General features: G+C 51.0%; 1 protein-coding gene across 6 annotated transcripts in view; it reads left to right on the forward strand.

Annotated features, from left to right (window-relative positions):
- Positions 1-27080, forward strand: part of FARS2 (phenylalanyl-tRNA synthetase 2, mitochondrial) — a 311692-nt gene that overhangs the window by 188928 nt on the left and 95684 nt on the right. For 5 of the 6 annotated variants that reach the window (XM_055570515.1, XM_055570513.1, XM_055570510.1 and 2 more), the window contains one exon: positions 9483-9634. In XM_055570515.1, the coding sequence (XP_055426490.1) occupies positions 9483-9634 (152 nt within the window). Of the gene's footprint in view, positions 1-9482; positions 9635-12423; positions 12455-27080 lie in introns of those variants that run through there. The other variant, XM_055570512.1, reaches the window with a different exon arrangement.

Raw genomic sequence — 27080 nt, forward strand, 5'->3', positions numbered from 1 at the left:
TTGCGAGGCGGTGCCCCCAGGGGCATAGATTCCGTCGGTGAGGGGCTCCAGTCCCAGACACCTGTAGTGAGAACCCCCGAGCCAGAGCACGCGCCCCGCCAGTACAGGGTCACGGCCCGGGCCGTCCTCCGCCAGAGCTGTGCAGGACACGCAGGCGGCCAGCGTGCAGTCAGCCCCGTGCCCGCCTCTGAGACGCCTGCCCAGGGCGCCTGCTGACCGAACACCCCCGTCACCTTGCTCCTTCGCCCCCAGCACTAAGCAGGCAGGAACCGTCCCTCTAGACTTTATCTCAGTCGGTGGAAGAATCGCTTTTGAAAATGGGGGACCAGGAGTTAAAGGAACCCCCTCCCAAGATACCAAAACTAGTCGGGGACAGAGCCAGGCTGTCCCAGCAGAGCGATGGCCCCTAGGCTTCGAGTGAAGATGCAGGAGGTGACCGTGCCTGGCGCGCGGTGGACTCGGCTCAGTGGTAACCATCATCAGGTTGTTTGTCTGATGAATTTTGTTAAAACTTACAGAACAAAAAGAAAAGGATAATTACTCATATGTTACATTCTATAGTGTTCTGTTGTTTATAAGGACTTTTAATATATATTATCCCATTTGGTCTTCGTAATAAATCGATGGGGTGAGACTGTTCCTGCTGTTGGACAGCAGCGTCTGCAGAGGCTGAGGCGGGTGGTGCCCCAGCTCACGTGGGAGTCGGGCTGCCTGGAGCAGCTCGGGGGCCCAGCATAGCGAGGTGTGACTTGCTGGGTGGGTTAGAGGCTGGGGAGCCGCGGGCACCGTGCCCACACCCACCTCTGCCGTCCCTCACTGCGTGTTACCTGCGCCCCATCCACACTGACCGGGCCATACCGCACAACCGGCCCCACGGTGAGGACGGGCGCACGAGCCTGGAAAACCTCGTGTCCTGTGTGGTGACGAGCACAGGATGGTGTGGGGAGAAGGGAAGAAATCCCGAAAGTTGCCTTCATGGCGATCCAGTGTATGGAGTATTCTGTTCACTTTTCGGGAGGGAAATTCGTTGTTAACTGAGCTCGGTATGTTTCCTCTCTGTGCTCAAGTAGCCAGAGAGGGCAGCTGCTCAACACTGGCCATCTTCTCCCCTGGCACCAGCCCAGTGCACCTTCTGCCAGCTTGCACCTGAGTCGGGCACGGGGCGCCTCCATCAGGACCACATTCAGCCCATCCACGTACCCGGAACTCAGGCCTCCGTCACACCTGCCCTGGGCACTGCGCTATAAACAGGGCACGGGGCGCCTCCATCAGGACCACATTCAGCCCATCCACGTACCCGGAACTCAGGCCTCCGTCACACCTGCCCTGGGCACTGCTCTGTAAACAGTGTTCGACTTGCATGGATTTGTTGCGGAAGAAAATAATGCTTCACATTTCTCCCTAATGTGGAGAAGTTGAACTCATTGTTTCTGTTACTGAAATAGAATCTAATATTAACAGGTGGAATTTTATTTTAAATACAGAAGAAACCATTTCCTTTTAAAATGCGGACACACAAACTGTGGCCCTTGTTTTCCTCTTAGCATAATTTCTCTGGGTAAATGACTAAAAATAGAGACCATTTTTTCCTTCATTTTCTTTGTATCTAATATTTGGAAAGTAATGTTTGTGTAGGAAGAATAAGAACACCATAGATCCCCAGGAAGCCCCCAAGTTTTTTTGTATCTTGGGGTCTTCCCACCCGATCCCATCCCCTTCTCCCAGCCCCCCAGCCCACCCCCACCCCCCACCGGCCCAGAGCAGCTGCCAGGTTTTCTCTGAAAAATTTAGGTCCTCACAGTTAGCTTTTTGTTCCATATCTGTTTCTGCCAAGAGTTAATATTAGGTTGTTTTCTGGAAAAACCAAATCCGTAAATGTTTTCAGAGGTTTTGCCCAAATGCACCTCCCTTGGACGTTTCTATGGTCAAATACGATGGAGAAAAAGTTTCACAGACACAGGGTGGGGGTCTGCCCCGGGCCGGTTCTTTGGCTTTTCGGGATCGGGCAGAAATACCAACACGTGCGTGTGTGGGGAGAGGACAGGAGAGGAGGGGCGGAAGGAGGTCCGGTCTAAGGGAGTCTGCCCTGCAAAAGGCCTGAAGTGTGATCTTCACTCCAGGCTTGGACCAGCCGCTGGGAGTCAGACCCACTCCAGTGTTCTTGCCTGGAGAATCCCAGGAATGGGGGAGCCTGGTGGGCTGCCGTCTATGGGGTCACACAGAGTCGGACACGACTGAAGCGACTTAGCAGCAGCAGCCGCTGGGAGCCAGACCCGCTCCAGTGTTCTTGCCTGGAGAATCCCAGGGACGGGGGAGCCTGGTGGGCTGCCGTCTATGGGGTCGCACAGAGTCGGGCACGACTGAAGCGATGCAGCAGCAGCAGCCGCTGGGAGTCAGACATCTCAAGTGGTGGACGTTGGTGTCCGTTTTGCCCACTCTCCTCTGAACAGTGGAGAGTAGCCTAAAGGCCAGCTCTGCATGAGCCAGGTCAAGTCCCAGCTCCCGGCCCTCCCACATCCAGCCCTGTAAGAACGGGGACCTGCAGGACGGGCGGTGATGGGAGATGCAGCCGGCGCTGGGAGCAGGCCAGCCGGGCTGTGCTTAGAGCTCACGCTGCTTCCAGGTTAAGTGTGGGGCGAGGGTTAACACACCTATTTTCCCATTATGTCTTTTTCTTTTTTTAATCTGTAGCCCCCACTCACTCACCTCAGGTGTAAGGAAGGGAAATACCCATCCCCCAGTGAACATGGTTACCTGGAAACAGTCGTCATCGTTAAACTGTATGTGACCTCACTTAAAACACAGTGATGATGTAAGACTGTGAAGATAAGCCAAGAAATTTAACGGAAGATTTAAATGACCGTGCAAACCTTCTCTGAGAGGGCCAGCTAGAATTCAGAAGTAGTGCTGGCGTTGGGAAGGCTCGGTCTTTTAACCTGAAAATAGTGAGTTTACGGTCTTCCCTGGTGGCTCAGGGGTCAAGAATCCACCTGTCAGTGCAGGAGACGCAGGTTCAATCCCTGATCCGGAGAGATCCCACGTGGCTCAGAGCAGTGAAGCCCGTGCTCCACAAAACGAGAAGCCCCGGCAATGAGAAGTCCACACGTCACGACAGAGCAGCCCCTGCTCCCCAAAACCAGAGGGAAAAAAAGTGAACGTAAGAAATGATGTCTTTGACAAGTTCTGAAGATGAAATAAAGAGACTGAGTGGGAGATAGAAGTTTTCCGTTCTAGAGACCCTTCTTTCTTCCCTTGATGCATCTATTTATTCATAGCAATAAATTTATTGTCTTCATAATGATTTTTACTGTCTTCACAGCAATTTTATGGAGATGTAATCTGCATCCTATACAATTTCCTCATTAAACCTGTGCAGTTCGGTGGGCTTTAGCACATTCATGGAGATGTGTGACCAGCTGCACAGTCAGTTTGAGAAATGTTCCATCTCCCCTGAAAGATGCCCTTTTATTTTCAGCACTTGTCTTCTCTGTCAGCACTCCCCCGATGCTCAGAGGGAGTGGTCTGGGCTGCAGGCCCCTCCCCCTACAGTGCTTTAACCAGAAGCACAGACGAAACTGCACTTGAACAGAGATTTCTGGGGCTTCCTTTGCCCCCTTGTTTCTTAAGCTAAGAACCACCGTGTTCAGGCAGGGCCCTGACACCTCGCCCCGGGTCCCCTCTGTCCCACAGAGAACACGGGCCGCGTGCAGTGCTGTGCTCCCTCCTGCCTACCCGCAGTGGCGGAAGCCATCCTTGGTTTCTAATGCTTGGCGGCATTTGATTTGTTTTAAATAAATGTATTTTTTAGATTTTTATATGTTTGTTTCTTTTGACCGCACTGGGTCTTGCTGCTGCGTGAGGGCTTTCTCTCGCTGTGGCGAGTGGACACTGCTCTCTGGTTGCTTCTCACTGCAGGGGCTTCTCGGAGCCTGAGGGCTTCATAGCTGTGGCACATGAGCTTAGTTCTCCACGGCATGTGGGATCTTCCCAGATTGGGGATCAAACCCATGTCCCCTGCATTGGCAGGTGGATTCTTAACCACTGGACCACCAGGGAAGTTCCAAATAAAGAATTCTTAAGCTTGAAAGTAGATCAGAGAGGATTCAAAAAGACCTCAGATCCTGTTTCTGCTCTTAAGGATGTCAGTGGATAGGTGGGGGCCATGGTTTAGAAACATGCTCAATTAATCCACTCCACATTTGCCAGAAGGGCTGCATTGTTCCGTGTGATTTCCTTGTGGAAATTTTTTGTTTCCTGCGAATTTTCGTATCTAACTGAAATTCTGTCAAAAGATAAGAACAAACATGTGAGGCTTCCTTAAAGGTTGGAAGCATGCTTAGAACTCGGTGGATCTCACGTGGCTTCTTGGGGAAGTCACAGAACAAAAGTTCCCGAGTGGGAGCCGGGCCTGCCTCCGATCAGCATAGTGCACTCCCGGCGCTCGGCAAAATTAAGTCAGAATCAAAAACAAACTGTTGGAACAAAGCGACGAAATCTGTAAACATCAAGGCAGCATGGAGCCTTGAGTGAGAACAACCTGAACTTGTCAAGCACCACACCTGGCAGCCAAATTCAAGAAGCCGTTTTTTATTATAAATTGAGTAGATGGAATTGTAGTCAGGGCTGTCATTTGAATGTACGGGAAAGTCATTGGTGATGCATACTGTTTTATAGGAAAGACTGGTTTTTAAGTTCATTTAGATAAGATCACAATCGCATAGACAGTAAACAGACTGGAAGTGCTTGTAAGTCGAGATAATGAATCGAAAAGCTAAATGAGTCATTTGAAAAGGAAATGTCATTGAGGGCACCATAGGGATACATGTTAGCTTTGGTCTTATTTACACAGTTATTAATTGGGCTGAACAGACTGCTTCTGGAAACAGTACTAAGGAGCTGAGCTGCTTCCTGTGAAACCCTTGTTTTAAATGGAGGCCTTAAAGCATGGGGGTTAAGAGTACAGCCTGGCCTTGCATTTGACCTTGGCCCTGCTGCTCACTGGCTCGTCGACCTGGAGCACAGCAGCTAACGTCTGTCAGCCACAGTGTCCCTGTGGACGCCATGGGAACAGGAAAGGTGGCCACGCCACGGGAGCGCACCGTCCGTCAGCAAGGAAAGCACCAGCACCCTCCCCGGCGCACGGCACCCACGGGCGGCACATCGGTGATCACCATCAAGACCGAGGGCCAGGGCTGTATTCTCGGAGGACAGGCCAAGCCCGGGCGAACCGCACAGGGTGAACTTTGCCCACACGTGGCCGTGGCTAGAAGCTGAGTGGACGTCACTGCGGCGATTCCAGAACTATGGCAAGCCGACGGGGAAGCGGCCCGTCCCTGTTAGAACGACCGTCACAATAATCTTTAAACGGAAAAAAACATCACACTAGCTTTGCCTAAAGGGAAGAAGCCAGAGGTTGAGTGAATAATCGCTGACTAAAGCAGAAGACCTTCCTGCAGCTTTGTCCAATGCTTTTTGGAAGGCTGGCATACGCAAAGGCGGGATCGAGCCTCCTTCCTCATGACCTTTGTCATGGGCGGAGTGCCTCATGCTGGCTCCCGGCAGTGATAGAATTCCAGTTGAGCTATTCCAGATCCTCACTCAATATGCAATATGCCGGCTCCCAGCACCTTCCCTGTGGGGAAGGTAACCTGTGCCCTCCTTGAGCAACACCAGGAGACAGGTGGGCGGTCCAGTCGAGAGGGAGGTGTTGGTGCAGAAACCAATCCCTAGAGTAAAACACGCTGCACCAGGCTGCATTACCGTGGACGGGTGAGGTGGCCTTCATGGACAGCATTCCTGAACAGTTACAGCTTCATCGTGGGTAATGGGAAGGACGCCTGTGAGGTTTTCACCTTAGCAGGTACGTGGAGACGTTTATATTCTGCATATGGGCAGGGGTGAGCCTGGAGCAAGGGGCCAGCTAGGGCTGGGGAGCCCCGTTAAACCAAAATCTCCCTCTTTAGACAAGCCCCTCCCCTACTGGCAACCCACTCCAGCATCCTTGCCTGGAGAATCCCATGCACAGAGGAGCCTGATGGGCTACAGTCCACGGGATCGCAGGAGTCAGACACGACTGAGCGACTAAACCACCACCGCCTCCCCTACCCCAGTCCCTTTAGCAGCGGGGTCTTGGACGGCTGTCACAGGTGTGCGCCTGCTGAGCTGCGCAAAAAAGCGAAGAAGGCTGCGCCTGCGAGTGTTACTTGGTGTCTTCACCGCAGTTTGCTCACGTAGGCACCATCTCCGTCTGACACATGAGGAAACTGTGCGGTCAGTCTCCTCAGACGCGTGAACACACCCAGCAGGGCCAAGACCGAGGCCTGACGCTCGGCTGCAAGGCTCAGCAAAGCCGCCTCGAGGTTCCACAGCTGTTCCTCCAGAGACGGTGGAGGCGCCAGCCCCCCGGGGTCCCTCCCCCACGCCCAGGGTCCTCAAAGAGATCAGTTCAGTTCAGTCACGCAGTTGTGTATGACTCTGCGACCCCATGAATTGCAGCACGCCAGGCCTCCCTGTCCATCACCAACTCCCGGAGTCCACCCAAACGCATGTCCATTGAGTTGGTGATGCCACCCAACCATCTCATCCTCTGTCGTCCCCTTCTCCTCCTGCCTGCAATCCCTCCCAGCATCAGAGTCTTTTCAAATGACTCAGCTCTTCGCATCAGGTGGCCAAAATATTGGAGTTTCAGCTTTAGCATCAGTCCTTTCAATGAACACTCAGGACTGATCTCCTTTAGGATGGACTGCTTTTATCTCCTTGCAGTCCAAGGGACTCTCAAGAGTCTTCTCCAACACCACAGTTCAAAAGCATCAATTCTTTGGTGCTCAGCTTTCTTTATAGTCCAACTCTCACATCCATACATGACTACTGGAAAAACCGTAGCTTTGACTAGATGGACCTTTGTTGACAAAGTAATGTCTCTGCTTTTGAATATGCTGTCTAGGTTGGTCATAGCTTTCCTTCCAAGGAGCAAGCGTCTTTTAATTTCATGGCTGCAATCACCATCTGCAGTGATTTTGGAGCCCCCCAAAATAAAGTCAGCCACTGTTTCCACTCTTTTCCCATCTATTTCCCATGAAGTGATGGGACCAGATGCCATGATCTTCGTTTTCTGCATGTTGAGCTTTAAGCCAACTTTTTCACTCTCTTCTTTCACTTTCATCAAGAGGCTTTTTAGTTCTTCAAGACCATGACGAAGAAGAGGAAATTCTGAATAAAGGGCAAAAAATGAAGTGTAAATACATATGGGGAAAAGAAATTAGAAATATTAGAAATGAATAATAAATTAACTGAAATAGAGATTAAAAAAAAGAGAGAGAGAAACAGATGAGACCAGAAGTCAGTTGAAAGGAGAATGAGTAACTCAGAGGCTGTGACTAAAGAATTACACCCAGCACAGAGCACAAATACCTAAAGATTAAAAACCTGCAATCAGTCAGGTAAGAGAAACGGAAGGTAGATTGAGAAGCCGTGCAACGCGGAGCACTGGGGTTCTGGAAGAGAAAAACAGGAGTCGTGGCTGGAACTTTCCGACATGGATGAAGACATGAAGCATCTGGGTGAAGGCGCACGCTGAGTCCTGAGCAGAATAAACCAAGACGAGTGCAGGCCCAGCCTCATTAGAACCTCCAAGCTCAAGAAGAAAGCCTCCATGCAGCCAGGAAGAAGAGACCGATTCCCTGTGCAGAAGCAGCTCTGCCCTACGGCAGACATGTTATCATTGCTAAAGGGCACAGCTGGGCGGAGACACCGTGACGCTGCGGTCTCAGCCTCACCAGATGGTCTGCGTGGGCGTGTCTCAGCCAGGTCAGTTCTGAAGTCTGCCTCCCACACGCTTCCACTGGAGAGAAAAGAAAAGATGTTCATTAACCTGCAGGAAGAGAGGCGAGAGAGAGGGTCAGCCGTCAGGAGCTGTGAAAGCCTCGGGTTCCACACTTGCCAAGCTCGCAAGGCACCTGCCGTCGCTGCTTTAAACTTGCTACCTCTTGTTAGCTTGAACTATGTTTGCAATACAAGGGTCTGGGTTTTCCTCCATGGTTTAACACCTGTATTTACGGTAATATAAACCCTATATTTTGTAGTGTCTTACATTCTGGCTGTTGTCACGCTGACTGTTGTTCTTGGACTCCTGAAGCCAGTGCCTCCTCCCATGTCTGTCGTGGAAGAGATTTCACACTTATTCCTGACAACCTCTGCCTCTTAACTAATTCCCCTAAATCCCCATGTTCCTTAGAAGTGGCAGAAGGGTACCATTCAAAGGAAAAGCACTGTGTAACCAGCCACCTCCCTTCATCTCGCATTGTTATCTTAACCTGCAGATCGTTTATCACAGCATCTCAGCTCTGAAAAAAACAGGATGTTTTTCAGGAGCAGTGGTACTTTGTCAGGAGCACCTGGATGGTAGTTTTATTATGTTGGTTTGAAATGTGTGTTCCGAACCAATGCTTTTGTTTGACAGCTTTGTTGATATTGCAAGTTGAGATCATTTATGTTTGAGTACTTCAAACCTCTGACATTCTTCAGAGGTTTTTCTGTTTAAAAAGTTGTATACTTTTTCAAATCAGTGATTCATCAGTGGGTTTATAGTGATATCAGGCTTGGTGTAAATCGATGTATAAACTTGTTCTTCTAACAAATTTATAGCTTTAGTAGATATTTCCTTAGTTGTATAGATTTCATAGGTATATAATGAAGCATTTAAGGAGACATTTTTTATTGTGGAAGTACCTTAACAGACTTCCATCACGACTATCTATGCGTATGTGTGTATATATATGAGTAATATATAGATATGTATTTGTGATGTATGTATTTAAGCTGTGTAAACAAATGTGATAACTTCTAAAAATACCTAATTTTAAATTTGTATCCAATATTATGAACTAGTTAGTGACCCCTAATAAACTCGGAAGAGAGGGGGATAAAATGGAGGAATGGCTACATTTGTGTCTATCACATCCTTAGAAGCATAATTTGAAAAATAACTCCCTACATAATTAACAATTAGAAGTATTCCCTTAATAATTAGAAATACTAACAAATAATGACATTACTAATTGAAATATCAATTCTGACAGGCCCTTACTTATTTCTCTATTAAAATGGCTTCCTGAAAGTATCACAGGAAGTTAATGAATTGCTTGTTAATTAGATGTGAACTTTTCTCCTCTAGTTTTCAAATGGAAAAAAAAATGAAGTATGATGTATTCAGATTGCTTTATACTAAATTGAACATGAATGGCTATATAAGTATAATATATGGTAACGTTATACATGAATGTGATAAGGATATTCACAGGCGCATTTGTAATTTTGGATACTGACTCACCTTTTAAGTTCGTTTTGTTCCTGAACATTCGAGAGCTGAAGCAATGTCTTGCCGGCATTTTCTAACTAGCGCAAGTGAAACTTGCCTTGAAAACACTCAAACATTGACATCCAGCCAACAAATCAGTCTGTCTTTTCTTCTCTCATTTCGTTAGCCTCTCAGCAAATACCCTGCTGTGATCAACGACATCTCCTTCTGGCTACCTCGCGAGAATTACACGGAGAACGATTTCTATGACTTAGTCCGAACAATTGGAGGAGACCTGGTGGAAAAAGTTGATCTTATAGACAAGTTTGAACATCCAAAGTAAGTAAAAAAAAAAAAACGCTCTCTGGCTTACCCTTTGTTCTGTGTGACAAATAGCATGTGCAAGTATGTAATAGAGTTTTGCTGCAACATAGTATGTAAGAGACAAATGTGATCTAAATTTATAGCGAACCTTAAGCATATCAGAAAACTCTTTTATATCAGTACTTTTTGAAAGTCTTTCAAGATGCGGTTTTCATCTTTCCTGCCTTAGTAAACAAAGGATATGAAACAGAAGATTTTAAAGATCTTGGAGTTTTCCGGTGTTGTTTTGGGAAGTGATTTCTTACCCTCTCACATTCTGGGTACTGAGGAAATGGAGCCGAGAAAGCAGTTTGTCGGGAAAGCTGTTTTGTTGGTCTCTCAGTGAACGTTTATTAAGCACATACCACACGCCAAGACCCGTATTGCGCCCTAGGAGTTCCGTGTGCGTCTGGAAGTGTGCTCAAGGACTGAGGGAGGCGGTGTTCCCTGAGCGCTTGCACGCTCAGCACCGTGTCTCCATCTATGTCGGTACTCACGTGGCAGCTTGGGTGGATGTCAGGTCCTCGGCTCGCCTGTTTTTGGGGCGAGCAGGGTCTCGTAAATGTTGCTCAGTTGTCTTCTCAAGTTGAAGTTGATATAAAGAAATTTGAGGCCAGGCTTGATCTTTTTTTCTTTTCTTCCTAAAGAATTCTTTGTCTTCAAAGTTTAATAACTGTGTCAGGATCCCTCTCGGTTGTAACCTGCTCTTGCTACTGTGTGAACCCTTGTCTCTCTCTAATCAAGGTTGCTGCCTCCTGGGTCTCAGGAAAGTTTTCTTGAATTGTATCAACAAGGCTCTCTCCTGATCCTGCCCTTGGGGATCCACACATGCCCTCCAGCCCTCGTTTGTCCGACGCCTCGGGCTGCTATTTTTCCCTCTGATGTTTGAAAAACTTCTCTCTCCACTTGGTCTTGGGTGCTCCCCCCACTGTTACCTCCCCCACCGCCGTCTTCTGTGGCCTCTTCTTGCCCACATTCAGGTATTCTGTCCCACACCCACCTTTTCTAAGTTCTTCAAGCTCATATTTCAGTTCTCCCTGTTTTCTTCCTGTCTCTTCCCGGAGTCATTTCTGCTTTGTGATTTTTCCTTCTTAAATAAATTGCTTCATTTGATTTTTAAAATTCACTGCAAAATACTTGGCCAGAAATTTCATGTGACCCAATGGCAGCATTTTTCTCTGACTTCCCGTCAGTAAGTTTTTCTGCCATTTCCCTTTTTCTTCCTTCCCTGTATTTTAGTTGGTGCATCAGTGGTGTGCATGTGATTGCTTCTTGTCCCTCATATTTGAATGTGTTGGATTTTTGGAACCCGCTCTTTGCACGAGGTTGAGGGCTGAGCTGGGGGGGCTCCCTTTGACATCTTGTGAGTGACACGCCCCCCAGTCCCAATTAATGCAAGTCAGCACCCTTTGGTGGAGACCTTCAGCTTCTGTAAAAACACCTCTGGGTTGTTAGGCTGCTTTGTCGTCAGGACACAGTAGTCCCTCATGGTGACTCTTCAGGACAAACGGATCTATTTAGGGTGCGCCTGAGTCAGGGCTGAAGGCTACTCAGACCAACGCAGGTCTGAGGCCGGAGACCCTCGGCATCTCAGCGCCTCCCACAGTTAAACACACAGTCGCTCTCCGCCCCGCCGCCTCAGCCCAAGGCTCTTCCAGCCTGTCCTCTCTCTGATACCAGCACCAGTTCTGGGGGGAGGCAGGCTCAGTGAGTGAACCGTCACCCCACATGCCGGGTGGAGCCCTGCGCGCCAGGCCACTTCCTGGGGTCTGAGCAGGCTGTGGACCAGCCGCTGCTGGTTCAAGAACCTATCGTTGGTTTAGTTAGGGGGCCGCCCTAAACCGACCGGCCCCCCCTTCCAAGCAAGAGCATCCTCAGCAGAGGGGCTCACTGCACGGTTTCGGAACCTGCACGGGGACGCTGCCGTCCTCCTCCCGGTCCTCCACCTGCGGGACTCCCAGCTTGCCCCTGGCCGCTGGCTCAGTCGTGTCCTAGTCTTCACCTGCCGGCCCCCTGACGCAGGCTCCGCGGGGCCCAGGGCCCCATGCCTCCCTCCGCCTGCTCTCAGTGTTCTCAGGGGTGGGAGGAGGCTCACGGCCTCATGGCTGGTGGGTGCCTATCCACCCTCCCTCCCTCCCTCGAGGGGCTTTTACTCCATGACCGGAGGTGGTTTATGACGTTGGAAGCCGAGGCCGTGTGGTCTGGCGGAAAGAGCTGGGACTCGGGCGCCCTGATTCCCGCCTCTCTGCGCCCTAATCCCTGGTCCTGGGCCGCCAGGCCGCAGGCTCCTCCTCTGCCCACTTGAGAGCTCGGATACCGTCTTACAGCGGTTGCCGCAAACACAAGATTAGTCCGTCTGTGTGACATGCTTTGAAAACCGCCGCGTTCTAAAATAATTGCTAGGTGGTCGAGTATCAACCAGTAACTTCCACAGTCAACCCATCTTGTTTCCTAAGACAGAGGACAACCTCAGTAGAGCTAGTCCGCTTGGGTTTGGCGGTCGGTCCAGATGGTGAAGCCGATTCTAGAGAGAAAACAATGCGAGTTCACACAGCATGTCGCTCTGAAATGGAGCCTCGTCCTCTAGCAACTTGAGGAGTAAATTTTCTATCACAAAGAAAAAAAACACACAAATACTCCGTCCAGCGGCATGGATGCTGGCAGGCCGGGCTCCGTTGTCCACAGGCTGGTCTCCGGGCTGTATGCCAAGGTGATGCTGCGCACAGTGCCAGCAGGGGGGCTGACCTCTCTGGTCATCTTTCTAGAGACGGAGCCGAGTAAGCGCAGTTACCGGAACTTAAAGATGGGCCGGCAGTGAGAAGCCCGCTCCAGCTAATCTTGGAGAGCGCATCAGAAGACGCGTCCCCTTGAAATAGCACGCAGTGCCAAGGAGACGGCCTTGGAACTCCGCTGGCTACTTGCCCTTCCCTCGTTTTTATCGCAAGCCTGGTGGCATGAGTATAAGAACGTCTATTGTTGTGGTTCAGACAGCCTGGAACACAGTTCAAAGAAAATTATTTTTAGCCTGGTATTTCTTTTCCCCAATCCCTTCTCTCCCCTCCGTCCCCAAGCCTTCTTTTTAAAGCAGCCAGGGAGGGGTGTGTTCTGTCGCCATCAGAGAGCGCCTCGTTGGCCCCCAGCGGGAGACACTATAGAACACAGTTAGTTCAGTCCCCGAACCCCCCTCTTCCGACGCGCCCCCCAGGACCTCGCCGTTTGCAGAAGGATTCTTGGGGGTCCCCTGCAGGCTGACCTGACCCCAGAGGAGCAGACGTGCACAGAGCAGGGAGGGACCCGAGTGCCTCCTGGACGCCGGGGAGGCGGGGCCAGCGGCGTCCCATCCCCAGCCGCCTGCCACACCACCCCACGCCCTTGTGGAAACTAACCAGGAAGCCCCTCTCTCCTTCGGAACTTGCCGTTGGCACTTTTCAGGGAGTTCTCCAGCAGTGTCTGTGCTTGGCACCTTGTGCGCCTTTTTGTAAGCGTGGGGACTGAGCGCCCTCTTTCCAAGATGCAGGAAAGGGTGCCTCACACCCCTTTGTGGTGCCTTGTCTCACCCCCACAGTAGCGATCAGAGGGACGCCAGTTAAGACATGCTCCCCAGGCAGTGTGTGTGGGGACAGGAGGTCTCTGTCTTGCTCGCAGGGGTGGAATGAGGAGCAGAACTCCCCTCTCCCCTGTCATGGGGGACAGTTACGAGAAAGGCTTTCCATCGCTGGGTCTTTAAAGTTGTTATCTCAGTTCACAAGGTCACTTCTTTCCACTGGCTGCCACCCAGATGAATGCCCAGGGCCCGCGGTGGGAGTCGGCCCTCCCCCGCCCCCCACCGCCAGTCCCCTTGTCTGTCACCTCACTTTCCACACCCCATGGAGACTCGGCCTGTGTGCCACGGTCCTCAGAGTTGGTGATGTTGTCCTGGTGACCACGAGGCGCATGAATCCAAATGCTGCCTCAGAATTGTACAGAGCATCACCACGCCCTTACCCTCACTACAGAGTTGGGAACTGAGTCTCTAAGAATGGGTCTGTATTTGTAAGGAAGTCTCCGCGATACGCTGGTGAGACCTTTTTGAGTCAACTTCAGATTTCTGAGCAGCAGAGATGCCCTGCAGACCTGGGCCTCACCTGGCTGGCCTCCTGAAAAACCATCAAGCCTCTTGTGCCCCCAGCGCCTCTGGGCTCCAATGTCATCCTGGGCTGGGCCGAGACCTGCCGGCTGGGGCGGTTCCAGGCAGCTGACTCCAGTGTCTCCTGGCGACTTGTTTTCCTTAACTTGGTCAATCTGAGGCTCCAGCAGCAGTCAAGAGGATGCACCAAAAAAGGCAGGGGGCAGCCACCCCCGGGAGGAAGGGCCCCTCCATGGGGAAGGACCGGTGATGGGCACAGGTGGGCCCAGTGGTCCCGCCATTTGGGCATCTGCCTTTGGGGTGTTGATAGCGGGCCTGGCAGTCAGGAGCAGGTGGAGGCGTGCAGCAGGGCAGACCAGCGGTCACAGAGGATCTGGGCTTTGGGACAGCCATCCAGGCAAGTGTGGAGGGGAGCCCAGCTCAGGCTGGCCTGAGGGAGCACGGAGGCCGCTCCTGGGGTGGGAGCCCCGGATGTTGGGGCAGAATCCTTGCAGGACAGTCTGCGTGTTCTGCTGAGCACTATTGGCCCAGGGCTTCTGCGGGTCCGCCTCTCAGAAGTGGAGTCTGGTTCTGAGTCCAGAGCGGGGCAGAATCTGAGATGCGAGGTGTAGGGGGACACGGGGAATGGGGGAGTTAGAAAACCCAGTGGAAACAGCCGGTCTTTGTGGGAGTTTCTGTCTCTGTTTCGCTTCATTTTAGTAGTCCATAGCGTCGCTGTGATCATTTGTTCAGGTGTAGTTTGGAGTCTGAGAGGGTGTTATCATCGAAAGAATTTGATCAGGGTCTAGTGAGGAGAGAGCAAGGTAGAATGTCCTGAGAGTCCCGTGAAGGAGACAAGGACTCCCCAGGGCAGTGCGGTGCAGGTGAGGGGTCCCCATCACAGAGCCTCTTGTGACTCAGACGCTGGGGATGCAAGCGAAGGGGCTTCCGTCCCACCGTCCCCAGGGTCTCCACCCTCCTGCTCACACACGTCTGTCTCCAGCAGAGCCCCCTCGGGGTGTTCTGGAAGCCCCAGAGGGTGTCTTGTGCAAACCAGCACACTCCACTGAATGTGGCATGGCTGCCATCGCGTCCCGCGGCGCCGGCCAGCACACCGTCAGCTGTGGAGCCCCGTGGGGCCCTGCGTGTCCCGCCTGCGCACAGCTGGCCCGCCCCACGGCCAGCACACCGTCGGCTGTGGAGCCCGTGGGGCCCTGCGTGTCCCGCCTGCGCACAGCTGGCCCGCCCCATGGGCGTCGCCATGCTGCCACCTCTGTCTGAGCCCAGTCTCCCCGCCGGCCGTGCAGAGCCTCGCCCAGGCCCTGCCTGGTCTTTTCCCTGCCGGTTACACAGCAAACAAGGGCTGGGGATTCCGGGTCGGTCCTAAGTTTCGTTTACATGGACGTCTTTTCCATGCGTGCACAATTCAGGGATGAGGACAAAATCCACAGAATGCCAGTCATCTTCCAGAACTGTTTTATAGGATGTCTCATGTGTAATATTTCTCAGAGGAGAAAGAACACTTCACAGAAGTGCTTGGAGTCTGTGTTTGAGAGATGTGGCCACTGTTCTTAGCCCTCACTGCTCCCGAAAGGAAGTGGCAATAGTAAGATGAGGAAGGACCCTAACCTTGGAAGTTAGGCAGGTGAAGTATCTATACCGGACATGACAGTTGTGGTCTAGGTGTGCACAGAGGTTTACCGGAATCATCTCTTACCTTGTGCTATGCGTATTCACTGTCATGTCTGACTCTCTGTGACCCCGTGAACTGTACCAGGCTCCTCCGTCCATGGGATTCTCCAGGCATGAATCCTGGAGTGGGTTGCTAGGCCCTCCTCCAAGGGATCTTCCCAACCCAGGGATCGAGCCCAGGTCTCCCACATTGCAGGCGGATTCTCTACCATCGAGCCACCAGGGAAGTCCTTCTCTTATCCTAGTGTTCATTAAATATGGTGATTTCTCCTGGATCATCTGTCTGGTAATGCAGCCAGTGTGCAAGTTTTGAAAGTCTATGGTTATAGTAGAAGCAGCGTTTCTAGCACATTCTTCTGTTTCAGCAACTGCTCCGTCGCCGTATGTTTATACATTTTCCCACCCATGCTCTGTAAATCAGCGCCAAGCAGTAGGCCTTGAACTTTCCACTCTCTTTGGCCTTTAGAACAAAGTACTCAATTAAGAAATTTTGATGAAATTGATTCACCATAAAGAAAAAAAAAAATCTCTATGTTATATTTTTTTTCAGGATATAACTGACACCTCTTTCCATGTAGACCCAAAACACACCCAGTTGGTAACATTTTCTGCTTAAATGACCAGACGCTTACCTCTCAGTTAACAATGGTTTCTTTTCTTACAGGAGAGAAAAGTGTGGTGCGGATTGCTATATAGAAACAAGAATTAGGTCGCAATAAGTTGGGATGTGAGTAAACCACTGGTTTAAAAATAGTGTGGTTTGGACCAAATGTTCAGATAGAGAAAGGGAAGGAAAGAAAGAGGGTGGGGGGAGTTTTGTGAAGAAGGTTGGTCATATCCTGTATAAAATATATTTTGAAACTCTGAGCTCCCAGGATCAGGAAGCTGATGGGGGGGGCGGGGAGGGGGGGTTAGAAGTATGCAGATTATCCACGGTTACCTAGGAAACCCCTCTTCTGATTGGAAGAGGAGCGATCACAAGGCAGGAGAGAAATTCAAGGAGTCAGATTAGGACGGGTTCATGTGTATGTCTGTTTGCCTTAATGCGAGGAACGAGGAACGTCTATGAAGGAAGATGAGGTGAAGAGAAAAGCTCTCTGCCCAGGGAAGGTGGAGAAACTTCCCATCTCTTGAGACTGGAGCTCCCAAACCATGATGCCCTGCACCATCCTGCCCAGGGTGACAGTTGAAGCGGGCCCCGGCCTCCCTTTCCCGGAAGCCCCGGCCTTGCTTTCCCGGAAGCCCGGCCTCGCTTTCCCGGAAGCCCCGGCCTCGCTTTCCCGGAAGCCCCGACCCCCTTCCCGGAAGCCCCGGCCCCCCTTCGCGGAAGCCCCTGCGTCCCCGCACACTGTCTCGACAGGGCAGCTGCCGCAGTGGTCCAGTGGGACTCTGCCCTTGGACCCGGCCGACTGGTCCAGAGAGGAGCACTTCACAAGGCTGGGCCGATGGGCCTCTTCTCCATCTGGTTTGGGTGGAAAACTAGAGAGAGCTTGGGCTGTGCGTGGTCTTGCCAGGAACCGTCGCTGGCCATGTTTCCTGCAGTGGAGAGGGCAGAGAGGGCAGAGAGCCAGCGGAGGAAGCGGCCGAGAAGGGAGGTGGAAGGCGGATGCCTTTGGGGCGGGTCCTGGTCCACCGTGTGCAGGGCCCCGGCTGCACCGACCTTTCCCCGGTCCTTCCTCAGACCCCACAAGCCAGTGTAACTCCCGGCATGTAAGGTCCTTGGACGTGTGTTTCCATTACTGGAGACCAGATGAGTCCCAGAAGCTTTGGGCCCTGGAAGCAGGCAAGAAGGCAGAGGAAGCAGGCTGAAGCCAGCAGCCTCCTGGTCAGAGGACGTGAAGGGGCATGGAGAGGAGCTGCGGCCGCCTTGGGCACTTGGTGTTTCTGTTCAGTGCAAGTTTGAAGTGGTTCTTCTCCTCTGAGCTGGAGTGGCTAAAAATGAACGCTGTCTAGGTGCAAGGTATTCATTCCAGGGAACCTGCACTGAACACTTAGCGCAGGGGAGCCACCTCGCTGTGTGTAAGTCTCGTGGTCCAGAAATATCAGAGCCATTTTTAGAAACGAGCGCCTGTCCTCAAGCAGCTCACCGTCTGTTAGCAGGTCTGTTCAGATGATGTTTGCAGTCCACGTGCCATCAAGCGTCTTGGATGAGCGGTGCACCACCGTGGTTTCAAAGATGGGCTGCATCTCCCTTTGCCTTAAATGCTCAAGCAACTTTGCAGATCGTGGTTCAGTAGAGTCTTGAAGGCAAACAGGACTTAGACATGGACGGGGCCAGGGCAGAGTGGGTGGCTTGCCCAAAGACTGAAAGACAGAGGTGGGAGAGGAGTCCAGACTGACCAGCATGCAGGGTGCACGGGGCTGGGGGAGGGACTGCTGGAGGTGGGCCCCATCACAAAGACCCTGAACTCCCTTATAAAGTTGTGGACTTTCTCATCGAGCACGTGGGGAGTCACTGAGCTGGTTCACCTGTTTGCAGTTTATGAAGGATTTTCCATCTTGCCTGTGGCGACCGTGCTGGCCAGGGGTGAGGTTGGTCATAGGAAAAAGATGTATTGGGTTGGCCAGAAAGTTCGTTTGGGCGTTCCTGTACCATCTTGTGGGAAAAATCAAATGAACTTTTTGGCCAACCCAGTAGAAGCGTTTGAGAGGAGGTAAGTCCTTGCTGAGACGCTGGGCGGGGCGAGAGCCTCGTGGGAAGAAGCTGGCTGGTGGGGGAGATATTCAGGGTCCAAATCTATGGGGAAGGTGAGCCCGTTCCAGGGAGAGAGCAGGGGGGTGGGGGAGGAAGCACAGTCCCTGGGCACGTGGGACCCGGAGGACCGAAGCCGACCAGGCCAGAGGGAGGGGAGGAGGCAGCGGCCTTTGGAGGAGGTGAGTTGATTAGTTTGCACCTCTTGGGCTGAGGGGGCACACACAGCTCAGCTGACGGAGAGCGAGGCCAGGTTTAGCATCTACACTCGGGCGGGACTAGCACCCCAGTAAGTTCTAGAACAGGAGAGGGGGAGGAGGCGAGAGCCCCAGGGAAGACCTCGGGGGTGGGAGAGGGAGGGCGGGGTTCGGAGGGACGGCGCAGTGGTGGCGGAACCACAGGAGGAGCCGCCGCGAGGCGCCACCATGGAGTCCGGGAGGCGGCGCCAGGGTCTCCCGAGGGGCTGCGGTTCAGAAAACCTTGCAGATCATCTGGTTTCTTCACGTTTCATCCCCGTGCTTTCACTTACATTTATTCCACAAGCGTTCGTGATGAGAGGATGCGTGATGTCATGGACACACTTGAGGGTGGACGCACTACACAGAGAACCAGGGGCTGAGGGGTACGGGCCACAGAGAACCAGGGGTTAAGGGGGCCGGGCCCCAAAGAACCAGGGGCCGAGGGGGACGGACCACAGAGAGAACCAGGGGCTGTGCTCCGCCCCCGGCCCGCCCTTCCGAGCAAGCGTCTGGCCGTTCCCTCTGAAGCAGTGCTGCAGGAAGTTCCCCTTTCCCGTTACCCCGTGTTTGTCTTCCTTCCCTGCTTGGATCGCTTTAAGGATCCAGTGAAGCCACTGGAGGACCTGCGGTAGTTAGCAACCCGCCCCCCGGCGCGAGGGGTCCTCCGAACACAAGCCTCCTCGGATTCATTTAAAGGGGTGCAGTTAGTGTACTCAGCTCAGGAAAGGGGATGGCCTGAAAACTAGGACCTAAGCATATGAGCAGGATTTAGAATTTAAATGATACTTTGATCCACATTTCTTGAAATGGCACCGGAAGGTCGGGTCTCATGTCCTTCCGGGTGTGTCTGTGCAGCAGGGTCTGCGTGCCCCCTGTGGGGGTGGCCTCCTCCGGATGGCCGCGGGTCCACCTGGGGGATAGGGTTCTAGCAGTCAACCGCACACCTCCACTCACCTCCCAAACCCGAAACAGCCATCCCACGGTGAGTGGACAGGAGGACAGAAGTGGGAGGGACATATGGCAGGAAAAGCGGGGAAGACTCGGTTATATTTAGGATGTGATTGTTTTTGACCTAGATTCAATCAATGGATACCTATATATTGAACCTCTCCCTTTCACGATTCCTCCGGCAAGAAAACCTATTTAAATATGAATCCCAAATCATGTCATCTCATGTCTGCCGCAGGAATATAGCTGGCAGTATTAAACAGACCAAGCCCTCAAGAAGCCTAGTCTGAACAGAAGCTATTCTTGGCCTTGTTTAAGTAAAGGAGATCAATACAGATATGCAAGATGGAAAAATCCTAATAGTAGGAAACCAAAATTCAAGGTCCCTCCAACCTTCGAAGCAGAGCAAGTGTTCCTCAGGAAACAGACATGTCTTAGAGGTTTCAGTGGGGTTCCCCCAGGGGTGGTGGTAATGCATCCTTCATGCCCCACTCCTAGCATGGAGCCCCCCTTCCTGCCTGGACGTACCCCTGCAGGCCGCTCTGCTTGCCCAGTGGCTGGACCAGGTGCAGGGTAAAGTCCGACTCTGTAATGTAGGACCCACTTTACACATTGATATATTGTAATCATACTGTTAAACTATTTTTAACAATACTTTTACTTACTAAATAGGTTTTCTGCTTATTGCAATACAAGGGGGATTTTTTTTTCTTTTAGATCATGCCATAATGCAAAAATGGCAAGGCAGTTATTGTACTCATAATGGCAGATTTGTTTAATTAAAATTACATTCAGTCGTGCTGACACTCTCATAAGCAACTGTGAAAAACAGCTATTATGATCGGTTGATACGCTGCCTTGAGCGGCTAATAATTGTGGTTAGAAGGAGGTTTCGCTTCTTTATCATCAGTAAACTTGAGCGCTCATGTTTGAAAGAAGCGGTATTAATAGTTTTAAAGTTTTAGGTTTGTTTATCAGTTGGGCCTTGGCATTATGTTTTTAAAATCAGCCTTTCCACCCGTCCCCCAGTAAAGAGAAGGCAACCGTTTCTGTTAAATATCACACGGGAGTGTTTGGTGGAGAAGCAGGTTTCAACAGCCCCCGCTGGATGTGAGCGGAGGGCCTTCTCGGGTGTCGTCGCCCTCCTGAGACCGCTCGTGGTCCCTGGAGCTCGGTCTTCCTGCAGCGGACGCGTGATGTGGTTGTGTCGTATTCCGCCTCATTTCTTGACGTGTCCCGGGAGGAGAGGACCGTGTGTCACAGGGGCCGGCAGGCTTCACGGAGCAGCACGTGGGCCCTCACGGCTGCCCCGCGTTCAGGTTTTGGCTTTGTCACCAATGGGACTTTAAGTTGCCCTCTCTCTCTGAGTTTGTCTTTAAAACAGAATTAACGTCAGAACCTACCTTACAAGTTCCTTTGCAGGAGCTGGCATGTACGTGTGTAGTTTTCACTGCTGCTGGTGGTGGTGGCGGAATCCTAGTGCTGGCTTTCCTTCTGGGAGAAGCGCATTGTAGCTGGAAGTAAGCACTGACTACACGCCAAGAACGGCAGAGCTTCCCGCTGGAAGGTTTGTGTGTTGTGTTACGTGTGTAGTTAGGCGCATGCTCATAAGAGACACCTAAGTTGCTTGATGAAAATGAATGACAAAGTTGCTTTCATGAGGTCTAATTGTTTTGGATTGGAAGACCAGGAAAGAAAGTTGAGGATATCATGAAAGAAAAAAACGTGTGATAGGCTTTGAGATCTGAGAAGGAATTTTTTTAACACCGTAAGAAGAAGTTGCAGTATACTTTTTTTTCTGAGCACAATAAATTCTCTAGGATATAGGCTGTGTGACGTTATTGATAGAGAAAATGGGAAGGAATGCCGGACCTTGCAGCCAGCACATCTGTTTGTAAGGCAGTATCTGATGAGATTTCCATTCTGGGGCAGGCCCAGAGTCTGTGTTACTCAGGTGAGATTCAGGCCAGAAGTGGATCCTGTAGAGTCTTCATTCCAACACTTTGTTTTCTGATTTGGAATTCAGCACGCAGCCGATCTGGTGAAGTCAGTGACTGGAAGATCGTTGCTGTCAGTGTTCATGAAACAAGGGAGACTGGTCATTTTCAGGAGGTGGCACAATTCTGCCATCCTCTATTGGTGTTTTAAAATCTATTTCATGATAAAGTAGTCTCCAGAGCACATCAACTATTAGATGTCTATTTTAGACGTCTATTGTTACACCAATTTATAAAATTCCCTGTGGCATGAACAGGCGACTCATGCAGGGGCCAGAGGGCACTGGGCACGCTGGGGCCTCCCTGGGCAGCACGTGCAGCGGTGAGGCTGCCTGCAGAGCCATGCACCTCGGGATGAAACCCCGCTTCCTCACGACGTCTCTCTAGGGAGCGCGCACCATTGTTCTCACCTGCATCCTCGCCTGCCTTCTCTCTCATCTGGCAAGCCACTGGTTGTCATCTAAAAACCTGGTGTCATAAATCTACCTTGAAAGCAGCGACATAAAAGTCTAAAATTGAAAGGAGGTTCATAGAAGCACATCCAGCTCTTTTTTACGAAAGCAGAATGATTGCGTTTTTAATTCTAACACATGTCCTCCAGCCTCGTGCGGCTGTGGGCGTGTTCCCAGGGGCCGGTGCTCCGTCTCTGTGTCTCCTGTCCTGCCGTGGGTATGTTACCCTATTGCACGCAGGCTTGTGTTGTTCTCAGTCATTACTGGAATTTGCATATGAAATATTACAATGCTTGTACTCTGCATTTAGAGCACTCTTGAAGGTTTGTTCTCACCTGGGAATCCCGTCAGGTGTATTTGGAGTATCTTTGGGGATTTTCAGGAATGCAAAGTAGGTTGGTTCTTCTTGCTTAGGTAGAGTGAACTGGCTCAGAGTTCATCCAGCCATTTGCACACATGCCTGTAGGAAGCTCTGGGGTGCCTGGGAAAGGCCACGTTATGTTGTAAATTGGGTATCAGACCTACCTTCCCTCTCTTCTTTACTGGACGTCTGGTTCTTTATTTGCAGATGGGTGAGTGAGAGCGGTGCCTGTGAGGGGTAGGGCCATGAGGAGGTGTGGACTTGTGGATTTCACCGACTGTCAGGCAGGGTCTCTGAGGACCAGCCTGTCCCTCACCGTGACTGCCTGGGCGGCTCCTGCACCGCTGTCTGCTGCTGCAGGCCGGGCGTCGGGCTGCAACAGGGCTCTCTGAAGCCTCACTTGGTTTCTTCCCCTTGTTCCGAGCAGACTGCCCAAGGGTCGCGTACTTTCCTCAGATAACTTGTCTCTAATCAACTCTCAAATCATCTGGTGGGTTTCTGAATAATCCTTTTTTTTTTTTTTTTAAGTCCTTCTCTATTTTACTGCTATCCACTTCACTCTTGGACTGAGTTTTTAAAGGTTATATCCCCAAGATAACGTTGAGCTTTTTCATGACTGTGTCTTTCAAGTGTGTTCTTATAATCCTACGTGGGCAATTTAATTAGGATGAAGTGTATGTGTGTGGGTGGGTGGGTGCGCGCGCACGCGCATGCAGACACGGGCTATTGAGTACCTATTCTGTGTGAGCTACCGTTTTATATGCTGGTACCAGGGGAGGGTTCAGGCTTGGAGAGTTTAAGTCACTGGCCTGAGGTCACACAGCTGTTGGGTGGTCATGGCAGGGCTTAAAGGAAACACAGCAGCTTTTGCATTGCTTCATATCTTGCAGAAAAACCAAATCAAATCTGGGTGTTGGCTGTCTCTCCTCCTCCCCACCATGAAGCGTGCATGCTAAGTCAATTCAGTCATGTCCGACTGTTTGCGACCCCATGGCTGTAGCCCGCCAGGCTCTATCCATGGGATTCTCCAGGCAAGAATACTGGAATGGGTTGCCATGCCCTCCTCCAGGGGATCTTCCTGACCTAGGGATTGAACCCGGGTCTCTTGCATTGCAGCCAGATTCTTTACTGTCTGAGCCACCAGGGAAGCCCAGATTATAATACACATAAATATAAAATACATACTTTAGACACCTGTATAGGAAACTGTAAATGAAGAACAGTATAGGCTAAAGCTTGAGCTATAATTGATCCAGGATGATCCATGTATAATATGCTTCTGAATCACATGAATCCCTCATATGACTTTTTTAAAAATCACTTGTCTGTTGTTTAAGCTTTCTGATTAATTGGAATAAGGGCTAAGGATGGTTTACTCCAAGATAGAACTCTTACTCTGAACAAAGTATTTTCACTTTAAAAGCCTTTTGGAATATCTGAAGTCATTCCTTCCCCATCTAAAGCAGTCACTGAGAGTTGATTTATAATATATCCTGCCTTTGCCCCTGCGTGTAGAATCTAACCTAGCACCTCAGGAAGAACGGAAGAAGATTTTTTTAAATGTCAAAAAAAAAGAAAAAAAATAGAACTTCCTCCTTTGCATCTTCCTCCAGCTTCTGTCACCGACCTTGGATGCCTGCTCTCCAGGGCAAGATAAGAGAGTAAATTTGCACAGTTGTGAACAACTTAAAAGAAGCCAGTTCCTGAAGGCACTGGACCATGCAGGTGCTCGTCATTGAAGAGGCCAGCACAGGAAGATGGGCCCGCGGGTAAACGCATTGGGTACCCCGAGCCCCCCGCGGCCCAGTCACGTCTTGAGAGGGCTCTCTGCATCCTCGCGACAGTCGCTCTCAGCAGCCTGGACAGGCGCGTTCACTCTGACCTTGCTTGGGTCTCACCCTGCAGAGCATCTCAACCTGAGCTTGACTTCCTCCCAGGGAGATGGTACTGAAGGCAACGCCGTTACGAGTTCAGAGCATAGGCTCCGGGGAAAAGGCTTGATGAGTGGCTTTTTAGAGAAATATTTTAGACTAATGAACGAAACAAATAGCTCCACTCTAAGAAGAACTCTCAGCTCCCTTATGATCTATCTTCATGCACACACACATTTTCTTCCAGGAGTGGGGAGCAAGTGTCCGTGGGTGAGAAAAAGAACCGAAGTAATAATCCAGCTTTGATCAAAACTCTTGTGTTACAGCGTTCCCTCTGAAAATGATTTCTAATCAGTGAGCGCTTCCACAGCATGCTCAGGAGTAATTACCTTACATGTGTTTCCTCTGAGCTCTGATTAGAAGCAAGATGTGAGATCAGAGGGGCAGAAGAGGAAGGTAAGAAGGGAAAATCTCACCCAGGCGCTGAAATGCCCAGGTTGAGGGCTGTTTCATAAGCTCGTGCCCCGGGTAGGGATGTCAACCTCCGTTCACCCTCGTCCCCTTGCCGGTGAACACATGCCCACTCTTTGGGGCAGCGTTGACGATGTAACGATGGCCACTGAGGCAGGGCAACCGGCTGGCTCCAGTGAAAGCGTTTGTTCTGGCAGCACACAGGCGTGTGGGCTGCTAAACCCTCTTCTCACCCTGTGTCCTGGTGGTCAGGGCTCAGTTTTCAGCACGGACTGCTAGGTACAGACTCTCTAGCCCACACGGTAGTTGAACCTGGGCTTCGTTAGTCCAAGAAGGGACCCAGGGGCCCGGGAAGGGAAGTCAAAGACTGGGAACGATTCTGCCTGTGAAAGGAAGGCACAGCAAGAGGTGGCGAGGGCCAGCGGGTGGCGGGGTCACTGGGGCGGCGAGGACTACGTAGGGTCTGTGCAGGCAAGAAGAGGTCTGTGACCCCCAGCACTTGGTGGATGGGAACGAGTTCCTAGACTCTCGAGGATGTGTGACGAGGGGCTTCCCTGGGGTCCGATGTTCAAGACTTTGCCCTTCCGGTGCAGGGGGTGCAGTTTTGAGCCCTGGTTGGGAAGCTAAGATCCCACATGCCTCATGGCCAAAAAACAAAAAAACCATAGAACAGAAGCAATATTGTAACAAATTCAGTAAAAGACTTAAAAAAAATGGTTCAAATAAAAAAATAATTTAAAAAAGAATATGTGAGGAAAGTATAATAAAAACACACGCACAGGGAAAAGCAGACGCCTTCTTTATGGCGAGAGTCGGACCGTGGGGCAGTGCCCGGGAAGAGAAGGCTGTCCCGTTGGCTGACGAGACCGGAGCCCTCGGCCCTGTGCCACAGGAGAGCCCCCCATGGCTGCCCCTTCCCTCCCCTGAGAGGGGCCAGCTGTGCGCTTTAGCCCTGCTCTCAGATGGCTGGCAGGATGTCAGCAGGGTGGCCTCTGTGAGCTTGGCTGTTCAGCCACGTGATTCCCTTGAAAGCACCCTCTCCAGGCGGCACCCTCCCCAGACAGGAGCTTGGAGGTGCCAGCGTCTGATCTTCCAGTTTTAAACCCAGTGTCAGTGGCTTGCTCACGTGATGACCTGCATTCCCACTCCCAGTAGGTAATGATACAGTTTAAAAAATTTTTACCCTCTGCAAAAGGACTGAAAGAAGCTCAAATGAATGGCAGGTTTATTTTAGTGACTGGTTCCCTGAATATGTTTACCAATGGGAATAGCTGCAAACTCAGGTCATCTTAATGAAAACAGACTCAACAGACTCTCCGCTGACTCAGCTCTTAGGACTCTGAAGCAGTGCATGTTAGGCACAGAACAGCCCCTTTCTGAACATCTTTGCATTAAAAACCGACTTGGCTAAGGTACCCTCCCCACCTTCAAAGACGCTTCAGTTCTCAGATTCTCCTGAAGACCTTTCACCCATGAGTAAATATTAACAACCATGAGTAAATATTAACTGAGAGAGTGGAGGGCAGTCATCCTGCCTCTGCTGTAGGACAGGGGGCTGCCCTCTATACACACATATATATACATACTATGCACGTGTAGACGGGGGCTGCCCTCTATACACACGTGTATATCTATATATATACACATCCTGTACATATGTAAACGGGGGGCTACAGTCTATACACACATATATATATACCATACATATGTAGACAGGGGCTGCCCTCTATCAGATCAGTTCAGTCGCTCAGTCGTGCCTGACTCTTTGCAACCCCATGTATCGCAGCACGCCAGGCCTCCCTGTCCATCACAAACTCCCAGAGTTCACTCAGACTCATGTCCATCGAGTCAGTGATGCCATCCAGCCATCTCATCCTCTGTCGTCCCCTTCTCCTCTTGCCCCCAATCCCTCCCAGCATCAGACTCTTTTCCAATGAGTCAACTCTTTGCATCAGGTGGCCAAAGTACTGGAGTTTCAGCTTCAGCACCATTCCTTCCAAAGAACACCCAGGGCTGATCTCCTTCAGAATGGACTGGTTGGATCTCCTTGAAGTCCAAGGGACTCTCAAGAGTCTTCTCCAACACCACAGTTCAAAAGCATCAATTCTTCGGCGCTCAGCCTTCTTCACAGTCCAACTCTCACATCCATACATGACCACAGGAAAAACCATAGCCTTGACTAGCTGGACCTTTGTTGGCAAAGTAATTTCTCTGCTTTTGAATATGCTATCTAGGTTGGTCATAACTCTCCTTCCAAGGAGTAAGCGTCTTTTAATTTCACGGCTGCAGTCACCATCTGCAGTGATTTTGGAGCCCAGAAAAATAAAGTCTGACACTGTTTCCACTGTTTCCCCATCTATTTCCCATGAAGTGGTGGGACCGGATGCCATGATCTTCGTTTTCTGCATGTTGAGCTTTAAGCCAACTTTTTCACTCTCCACTTTCACCTTCATCAAGAGGCTTTTTAGTTCCTCTTCACTGTCTGCCATAAGGGTGGTGTCATCTGCATATCTGAGGTTAATGATATTTCTCCCGGCAATCTTGATTCCAGCTTGTGTTTCTTCCAGTCCAGTGTTTCTCATGATGTACTCTGT

Source organism: Bubalus kerabau, chromosome 3 (genome assembly GCF_029407905.1).
Source record: "Bubalus kerabau isolate K-KA32 ecotype Philippines breed swamp buffalo chromosome 3, PCC_UOA_SB_1v2, whole genome shotgun sequence".
Taxonomy (NCBI): domain Eukaryota; kingdom Metazoa; phylum Chordata; class Mammalia; order Artiodactyla; family Bovidae; genus Bubalus; species Bubalus kerabau.